At 40.8% G+C, this 9,891-nt stretch overlaps 2 protein-coding genes across 2 annotated transcripts; both read left to right on the top strand.

Moving 5' to 3' along the window:
- Window positions 1-645: 645 nt before the first annotated feature.
- On the top strand, window positions 646-2,084 carry LOC131892654 (deubiquitinase OTUD6B-like). Its single transcript, XM_059242475.1, has 3 exons — window positions 646-682; window positions 864-1,297; window positions 1,436-2,084. The coding sequence occupies exons 1-3, from the start codon at window positions 661-663 to the stop codon at window positions 2,030-2,032; spliced, it is 1,053 nt and encodes a 350-aa protein (XP_059098458.1). The 5' UTR covers window positions 646-660; the 3' UTR covers window positions 2,033-2,084.
- A 2,335-nt stretch (window positions 2,085-4,419) lies between these two features.
- On the top strand, window positions 4,420-8,697 carry LOC131893143 (neurocalcin homolog). The gene is made up of 2 exons (XM_059243090.1): window positions 4,420-4,624; window positions 7,304-8,697. The coding sequence occupies exon 2, from the start codon at window positions 7,669-7,671 to the stop codon at window positions 8,242-8,244; it is 576 nt and encodes a 191-aa protein (XP_059099073.1). The 5' UTR covers window positions 4,420-4,624; window positions 7,304-7,668; the 3' UTR covers window positions 8,245-8,697.
- The last annotated feature ends 1,194 nt before the right edge of the window (window positions 8,698-9,891 follow it).

The following is a 9,891-nucleotide window of genomic DNA, read 5'->3' as shown; positions in this document are numbered from 1 at the left end:
TAACTTACAAGGCAATCGTCGAACTCCTCAAGCACCAATTTGGCAGCCTCAAATCAGAATACTCTACAATGAACGCTCTCCTAGACACACGCAACAAAAAGCCAGGAGATCATTTTCATCATTCTTTGATAGAGATATCGCGTGTTTAGATTTAACGGTAGGAACCTAGGATGTATTTGCGGTTAGAATAGATACGATACATAATAGATAATGACATGTATCTAAATATAAATATATGTATATATATATTACCCCGGAGCACGTGGGTTGTCTCTGTGCTGATTGTCCAGCCACGAATCACTTTTGTGCCTAGTTTTGGCCAGATTGAGGTATGTCTGATGGGGAGTAGGTGTTAATTGGGTTTGGAGGTTGCGCCGGTTTGTTGTTTGCTTTTGCGGCGATTTTGGATTGTGTCAAGTTCGAGTCTGGTTGAATCATAGCTCGACGATTTCGAGCTGGGCTGAGCCAGAGCCTAAACCCTGCTTGAGGTGGTTTGGGCCAAATTCGTTTCAGCAGTTCGGTCTGGGCTGAGCTGTGCGCTAGCCCAGACGCAGCCCATTACATCTCTACTCGGCAGTACCTTTTTTTGCTCAAGCTGAGAACCCTAACTTAGGTCTTTCAAGCTAAATAGCTGAGTTGCATCAGAAACACACAACAAAAATGTCGACCTACGACCTACCGGGTTAATATTGAATGTTAACAAATATGTCATCTGGCATAATATTCAATTACTTGTTATCAAAACCTATTTGATATTCAAGGAAAGTTTGATAAAAAATCCTCTCTTCCCCAAAAATGCATTCGTCATTCTCGAGCAGTCTAGCGTGTCTCTCTAACTTGGCCGAATTTCAAACTTATTTCAGCGAACCTGATTCATCGTCAGCTTCTCATGTTTATTGGGATAAACATCTTGGTCACGGATCAGAAAGACCAAAAGGAAGAAGAAGTCACTTTCCAGTTTCGAGATATGGCATCCTCGCCCTCCCAAGAAAGACCATGTCCCTCTGAAGATCCAGCGGGTGCAAATAGCGAGGATGAGAATGATTCGGAGGAACCCTTGGAGCGATTGCTCAAGTCCCACCGAAAGGAACGAAAAGATCTCCAAGCCCAAATTCAAGCCCTAAAGAAGTCGGCGAGCAAAGGGGATAAGAAGAAACGCAAAGACCTGGTGGAAGAGGTGGCCACTTTGGAACGGGCCTGTGTCCAGCGGCAAGAGCGGGAAATCCAGGACTTGCAAGAGGCTCTGAGCTCACAGTGTGTGGTATCCACTAGCACTGAGGGGCCCAAGTCGGAGGAAGTAAGTAAGACCATCAGCATACCCTCACGTTTTAAATTTCCTCAAGGTAGTAGTACGCTTCACTTTATTGCCATGGGAGGAGGCCAAACGAGGGCAAAATGCGGTCTCATCTTGGTATTTTGTCTTCCCTTCCTACAGAGTCATCCAGATTCTGAGCCCGCCAATCAAAAGCGAGTGTCCAAGGCCCAACGGAGGAGGGAGAAGACCGCGGAAAAAGCGCGCATTCGACTCGATGCCATAGAGAAGCAAGAAGAGGAGAATAAGGAAGGATCCCGTCAAAAAGAAATTCAAGCCATTCAAGACAGTCTACGTTCACGAGATTTGGCATTGTACGATATCTCATCGGATGGCGATTGTCTTTTTGCTGGTGTGCGGCATCAACTGATTTCCAAGCAAGCCAGAGAAATGAGTATTCGGGAGTTGCGGGAGGGAGCCACGAGCGTTCTTAGGCGGAATAGGGATGATTATTTGCCATTTCTGATTGCTATGGACTCGGAGAGCGTGAAAGAGAGCGATCCCATGGAACATTATTGCCACATCATGGAATCGACGTCAGCTTGGGGTGGCGATATGGAGATTCGAGCCCTCTCCGATCTGCTAGAAACGCCCATTGAAATTATCCAGTGGCAAGGTGCGCCAATTCACTTTGGTAGTCAATTTGATAAAGCGCCACTGGTTCTAACTTATCATCGGCATATATATGGATTGGGAGCCCACTACAATTCAACAATCTAGATGTGATGTTATTTTTAATCTTCATGAATATAATAGTCGGTCGAAACTGTGAGTGTGAGTTTTCGTGTTCAAAATGTATCGCGATCAATTCAGAGTAACGCGTTTGATACCTTGATTGCCAAGACTAGCTACAGTACCGAATTAGTGGAGAGCATCCGCTATCCAATTTGCGAATCCTTGTTCGATCCCTGGCCTGCCAAGTTCAAGACCACTTGAACCTGATATTGATGGAAAGCTTCACGTAGGCATTAATAACTCCAAGCATTTTGCCAAGGGTTTCTTCAGGTTGACCAGATTTTGAGAAATTGGCTGGTCTTTTAGAAAGAACTCGAGTCCAGACCCGTCAAAAAAGAACATTTATTTTTATTTTGCAAGAAAAGTCTTCTTACTTGACCAACTCTAGTAAAAGACTCGAGTCCACTGCTGAACTTGAGCCTTTTGCCGGACTTGAGTCCGGCGACAAAATCAAGGGGCTAGTTGAGTCCGACTTCTGCCGGACTCGCCCCAGCACTACATTCCATCTTAACTTTCTCTACAACAAAAGTGGGGCTAGAGCTTTGGGTTAGAGAGTCTACTGGAATACGTTTGAGCCGGCATGGGCAAGTGCCTGGTTTAATAAATAGTAATGATCCTGATACATATTTATTAATTTTATTAACTAAAATAAATTAATAATTTCAAGCTTGGCATTGTCTATCATATTTTGATGTTAAGTAAGCTAGTACACTAGTGTCACAAACTGCATCTTTCCCAGTCTGTAAAGAATGCCCAAGGCAATAGGGCATGTTCAGTGAAGAAAATCCAAGGAAAGTCTTGTGCGGTGCCTCGCTCTCTTGGTGCGTTTCTCACTTGTCTGCTTTTAGGACTTAGCTTGCCCAAGGAGACAGTCTATTCTCTTGCCACAGACTTCTAGAGAGGTGGACTGCAAGCAGAAACAAAAGTTTGGCTTATCCTAAACCATTCACTTTATTGAAAATTAGCACTAAGTAGGATAAACAATATCTAGTTCAATAGGTGTACTTAGCCAAAATTGAGCTATACTTAGGCTACTTAGGAAATAGGGTGAAAGTTATCTACTAATCACAACATGAAATTTGAAAATTCAGCCTGCTCTATGTCTAAAGCATGCTAGATCTTACTATGCATGAAACACCTGCTATAGAGCTTGTTTGCAGTAGTACAATTTGGCCTCGTTTATTTTTATTCTAGAGGGGTTGGAGGCTGGAGTAATCATCAGCACTCTTCAGTAATCTTGGGCGGTGTCTTGGAGTGTCCCTCACCAGCAGATTTCCAAGAAGGTTACCTCATGCCCCGCCCTTCTGCCCTCCCTTTGAGAGCACTTCATTCAGAATACTCTGTACAGCCCCTAACCAAAATTCACCCTCTTAGAGACTGCTTCACACTTCACCATCATTTGTGCCGACCCCTCCTCCTTCCATTTCCTTTGTCAGTTTGGTGATGCCCACTCTGAAATAGTATGACTAAAGACCATTAGATATCAATGTGCTGGATTGCGCCCTCTACAGAGCAATCTCTAAAGCTCGAAATCGAACTTGATCGCGCTAATGGGATACCCTCGCGGGGTTTCGTGAACGCAAATTTTGAAATGCGACAGCACTAAATTTTGCCCAGTCGCATTTCAAAATTTATTGCATTCAAGGGCAAGTGCGAGTGCAGGTTGGGTACAATGTTGGTCTTCATTCTCCCTCATCAAAATGCTGAAAATCTGTGTTAACGTAATACATTCTTTTTGAATTTCCTTTGTTTCATTTGTCATGTAAATCGCATTGTCCAGTCTGATGGTGGCATCGGTTTTTGCCTTTGTCTATGTCTGTTCGTGAGATACATTGATAGTATGTCGTGTCCAAGCGCTATTCCGAAAGAATGTTTCGAACTTAAAAGCCATCGCCTCTAAATTGATTCTGTTACCTTCAATCTTCGGGCCGGTATCAATCAAGTGTTAGAAACAACGCCAAAATATTGCGAAAACTCATAACAGGTCTTGAGGCTACCCGATGCTAAGCTCTTTCTTAGTGGGTTGCCCTTCGTTTTGGGTTCGCTGTATAAGTCACTATTAAGTTGTGGCAATTGTCCCAAAAAGTCTCGGTTCTTTGAACAGGCTCCCTGAATCGGGCTTTGCCGATCAGGGACTCTGAAATCTTGAGGAATTCAATCTTTCTTAGCAGTGTCAAACAGTTCGTCTTCTCAAGTTTTGACAAATCTGGAGCAATATCAAATGTAGGCGAGAAATAGGATTACCAGTGGTACATGAATCATCCCGGCTTGACTCTCAAAAGCAATCTCCCAGAGTAGTTTAACTCCCTGGCATTAGTGTTGCTTTAGCCGACGAAAGCAATTCGGCAGCCCTGAGTTGGGCAACTGCTGGAAGAAGAACTGAGGAGTGAGGATTCCAATCGCTCCTCTTATTCTTCTGCTACTTCTCTTGGTGGTTCCACTACAAGAACTACTACTGCTACTACTACTACTACCATCACTTTGTGGACAAAATTGCATTCATTCAGTCAGTCCGTCAGTCAGTCATTCATGTTTTCCTTGGCATGTAAATCTGGACTTTCAGCTGCGTGATTTGAGGTACGTTTGGACGTGTGTCTACCTACAGTCTTCCCAGACTTGGGAAAGACTATCTTGTTTGAACCTAGTAGTAGTACGTTCCATACCAAGCCAATCAATCAACCATGGTTTTCCGTTTATGATGAATCTGCCAGAAGTTGCAGTTCCATTGAGAATCATTTGTTCTCGTAGTTAATTCTTATTGGAATTCGACACACCAGACTTCCGTGCGTAAGAGAAGCCACGTATTTTATTGGCTATCTTATGTATTTACCTAACGTTCAATACGTCCTTCCTTTCTTCCCTCCATCTCTATCCATCCATCCATCCATCCATCCATCCATCCATCCATCCATCCATCCACCCACCCACCAGTATAGAAGGGTAGGTACTTTTAACCTCAAATGATCGGATTCCCCACAAGGAACCCATAATCCTCGGACTCTAAACTTAAACGCCGAGTCCACCTTCGATCGAGAGAAATTGACGTATCAAAAGGGTAACCAAATAATGTTTTTAATGCAAATGATGCGAATGCAAATAGAGTGGTGTACAGAGTGGTTACAGCTTTTCGTATGATTGAATGTTATTCATTTTCTCCTAGAATTTCCAAGAAGAGTCTTTTTACTCGACCTGACTGCCGCAGTAAAAGACTCAAGTCCGCACTCGGCGAGTCCGGCAAAAAGTCAACTTATCAAAGGACTCGCCCCAGCACTAGTAGGAGTACTACGTCTGTCGCAAAAGAAGGCATTTTATATTGAGTTTACAGATTCACGCCACTATGAATGACTTTTTACGGACTATTTTATTTTAATGTAAAAGTGATCAAAGAAAAAGTATGGCCAAGCAGGTTTACATAACACCCCTCGAAGATGAGTGCGGCACTCTGAATTTTGGCATTTGATTCAGGGAGAATTAAGACGAACATCCCTGCACACTTGTATTGTGATCCAATTGAATTTTCTACTATCAAGTGAGTTGTGCTACAAAACTCAAAAAATGTAATTTTTGTTATAGTTGTGTCACTGAACTAATATCTTGGCTCAATATTAGAAATGTGTTTGCTTCAGCAAGCCGACAAATTGAAATAAATGGCAAATATGCTTTATGCCCAGAGCAAGTTGTCTGTGATGTTTGTTTAAATTCACCCTCCAACAAATGCCCAAAATGAGGTGCCGCGCTGCATTTTTCCCTGAATTTCCTTTACTTCAAATGGCTAACACAAATGTTTTGGGGATTTTCAGACGACATTGCATCTAAATTGACCTGACCTCAAAATTAAAGCAACATATGTAAAAATGAAAGTCCCTGAAAGCCTGAAAAACTTCAAACTGCAAGAAACAGACTCCTTTTGCAACAAGCATCTACAACGGGATGGTGTGATCCCTAAAAAATTGCAAGGTTTTTTTAAATTGAAACCACAATCCCATGTTTTCAAATTTTCATAAATTTAAGAAAATACCTTTAATGTGTAATTTTGTTATGATTCACCGGACACACAATCTTTAGAAGAACTGAGGGATTTTACGTTAAAATGCACCTCAAAATAATTTAAACCGAAGGTCTTTTGTACTAAAAAATGAAACCCAATTATTTAGACGAATTCAAGATACTAGAGCAAATTGCAAGAAATGCTCCTGTCGCTAATTTTGCTTCAAATTATTTGTTACAATGAAGAGTCCACTAATCAGGAAATGACATATCCATACCCACTTTTGTTAAGAGACAAAAAGAACATCTTTTACGGGTGCTGTGCTGAATCAAATCAAGTTGGCAAACTTCAATCTAGTGACGATTTATGTTCAAGTGTCTGCATGCTCAATGTTTCTTAGCCAAAATCCAGGACTGACACCCGCTGCCCTAGGGAGTGCTCCATCTTGCACAAGAACTTGGATCATGCCCAAGAATTGTGAGGAGGCCATTTTGACGGCGCCTACCTGAAAAATACAGAGTGATCCTTAAAACTGGAGCTGAGTTGCAAGAGTTGGAATTGTGGTTTTAGGTGAAGGGACAAAGAGACACCACTCTTTTTTTCATAGATTTATTCAATTGAGATGAAAAGAAACCCCTGGTGACTAAGGAGCGCCCAAGTTGTGCCCACCACCCCAAAAATTAGTTGTCTGAATCAAGCATTTAATAACTTGATGGAAGCGTCAACTTTTTAGTCCTAACTGGTCCAGACACCAATTGAAGGACATTGAAAAGATAAAGGTAGTAATCCAACCCTTTTATGAAATTGTGCTTCTCAAAGGCTTTTTCCACGCTGCAATGTGACTTGTTTTAGTGCTTCATAATTTCAAGTAATAGATTTTTAACACTGTAACGGGACTACGGAAATTATGAAGTTTTGAAGATCTGCCCTTTCTAAACCTTGATATCCCAAACAATCGACTTATCTCCGTAGCTTTGGTTGAAAAAAAAGGACTCGCGTTTATCTCTAAGAATTATTGCCAATTTATTCGAGTGACCCTGCTTGCTTGCCTTTGAATAAAGTGAGCAAACGCTTCGGAGCACGAAGTATGGAAAAGAGAGGGGTTTGCTCTTGCCAAGAATTGCAAATATGTTAGAAGCTTGTTCCGAATTTTGTGGATTATACGTGGTGACAATATCATCATTAAAGACGATCAATTTCGCTTTTTGTTCAAGACGTTGTTGTCTCATCTGAACAGGCTATTGAAAGTTCGTTCCTTTTTTTTCCAGTGTGCGGCATATCCCTTCAGTTCTGCTTCATCAGGAGAATGAGTGTTATCTTTACAAACAAGAGAAAGCAGAATGATATCTTTACCTTCAGATAATTGAAGAAAACCATCATCAAATTGTGCTCGTCATCGTGTTTAATCGACATTTAATTCGTGTTCATAAACAAATGACTGTGATCATGACTTTAGTGACGTACAATTGAAGTTGCGCTTGACAAAAGGTGTTTTTTTGCAAACGCGATCATCAAAGTGTGCGATTTCCTTGTCAGTTGCATCAAGTACCATTTCACAAAATAAGTTAAGCGAAACTCTAACATTTTTTGAACATAGGTTCATCCACCTACAAATACTTAAAACTCATTCAAGATGGGCAAGCAGAATAGCAAATTGAAGCCGGAAGTTCTTGAAGACTTGAAACACAATACCGAATTTTCCGACGCGGAGATTCAGGAATGGTACAAAGGATTCCTGAAAGATTGCCCTAATGGACAGCTCAGTGTTGAGGAATTTAAAAAGATATATGGCAACTTTTTCCCATATGGAGATGCCTCTAAATTTGCCGAGCACGTCTTCAGAACCTTCGACGCCAATAATGATGGTTCCATCGACTTCCGCGAGTTCCTGTGCGCCCTCTCCGTCACTTCCAGAGGCAAGTTAGAACAAAAGCTGAAATGGGCGTTCACTATGTACGACTTGGATGGAGATGGGTTCATCACCCGTCAAGAAATGCTGGAGATCGTCACAGCCATTTACAAGATGGTCGGTTCAGTTATGAAGATGCCCGAAGATGAATCGACGCCGGAAAAAAGGACAGATAAGATATTTCGTCAAATGGACAAGAACATGGATGGCAAGCTATCATTAGAGGAGTTCATAGAAGGAGCCAAAAGTGATCCTTCCATTGTTCGTCTTCTTCAGTGCGATCCTCAATCCTCTCATTAATCACTTCCCCAAAAGATAGATCACCTTCGCTTCATTGATCTAGACTGAAACAAATTCCATTGTTATGACGTCTAATTGTATTGGTAACGAGAAGGTATCATCGCTATCCAGCTTGACAACTTCAGTGGTTTTATCGTTAAATGTAAATCATTCATCTTCAGATGAACTCTCAATCAGCTTTTCGGATTGCATTGTTACGAATTTTTCAAAAGCTAAATGAAAAGGAGAGGAGTTTTGATAGAAACTGATGAAGGAACTGCGCCTTGCATACAATACTAATGAAAGCAACACATCAACCAAAGATGACAGCTGAGCGGCATAGTACCTTAGGGTATGATTCAAAAGATCTTTTTTTTGTTTTGTTGATATTTTTGTGTTCGAAATGTAATCTTCTGCTTCAATTTTTGAAGATTTTTGAACCATACCTCGTGAATTGCTCACTAATAGTCATAATGAACGATGGGGATGGAATGCACGTTGCCACAAAGAAAGCACGAATCCAAGTGCGTAAGAGAATATTATGAATTTTAGTCCTGAAATATATTACGTATAAAATTTATCTGGTACCCGACTTTGTACTTATCGATACGAAAAGAAGCCTGATTTTCTTTCATCATAACATACCCTTTGCAATTCATCCTTTATAACGTGTGAGCATTGGTCAGCTCTAAATTGATTTACTTTCTCATTCAGGTGAGAGACCGGCTTCGGAATTTCATGTCCTTCTTGGCCTGCCTTATCTACAACATGGAGCCGCCACAAGAGATTAATTCGAGTTTTTTGATTGCGTGACGTCTTAAAGGGAGACAAAAGGGAGGCAGTAAAATCGACACATCGGAACTAGAGACACCCTTTTTTTTATTCTCACATTAATAAAATCAGAAAAAGTTGGAATTCTGTAACGTCTCAATTTCAGATGTAGAGAAAATATTTCAAATAACTGATGTGCTCAAATTGGCTGTTTCCTTGTTGGTTTGCTTATTTGATTGACATTTGGGGATATTTAATTGTTCGCAAATATTTGATTCATATTCAAGTATGTTCTGTGTTGTTAAACCAACAAGACTTCAACAGCAAAGTAGTGAAGTTCATTTTTATCATTTTGTTGTTCTTTAGTCATTGCAAAATAATTACTTGTATTCAAAACTTCAGTTTCAGTGTTAGTGAGCTTATAAACAGGCAAACCAGGACAAAGGAGAGCTGTTTTCAAAATTTCACCCATCAAAAAGATTACTGGACATGTTCTTATTGCTAGCCTATTTTCAGGGCAACCAAGCTTTTTACAACCATAAGATATTTGTAGCTCTGTTTTGCTCCAATAAATCTTCAATGTACATGAACTGTTGAGAGAATTTTGCACACCTGCTTGAAGGAGCAATTTGGAACTGTAACCAATGGAATATCCACTTGCGGCTAATCGTTTCATGACAGGGTTCAATCAATTTAATTGTGGCCACCTTATGTAAGACTTGAGCTCCGCATTTAGAACAGGAATCGGGAAAGAAATTTCAGGAAGAAAAAAATAGTTTTTGCGTAACCTCTTAATTCTTCATGTTTCTCTGCTCCTTTTCGTTCGGATGGTCGTAAAAAGGGTGATTGTCAGTCGTAATACAATGTGCAGGAAATTTACGCATAAAATGAAGAAGA

The sequence above is a fragment of the Tigriopus californicus genome, chromosome 2 (genome assembly GCF_007210705.1).
Source record: "Tigriopus californicus strain San Diego chromosome 2, Tcal_SD_v2.1, whole genome shotgun sequence".
Classification (NCBI taxonomy): Eukaryota; Metazoa; Arthropoda; class Copepoda; order Harpacticoida; family Harpacticidae; genus Tigriopus; species Tigriopus californicus.
Note: the sequence above shows the minus strand (reverse complement) of the source record. Positions and strands in the feature narration are given on the sequence as shown.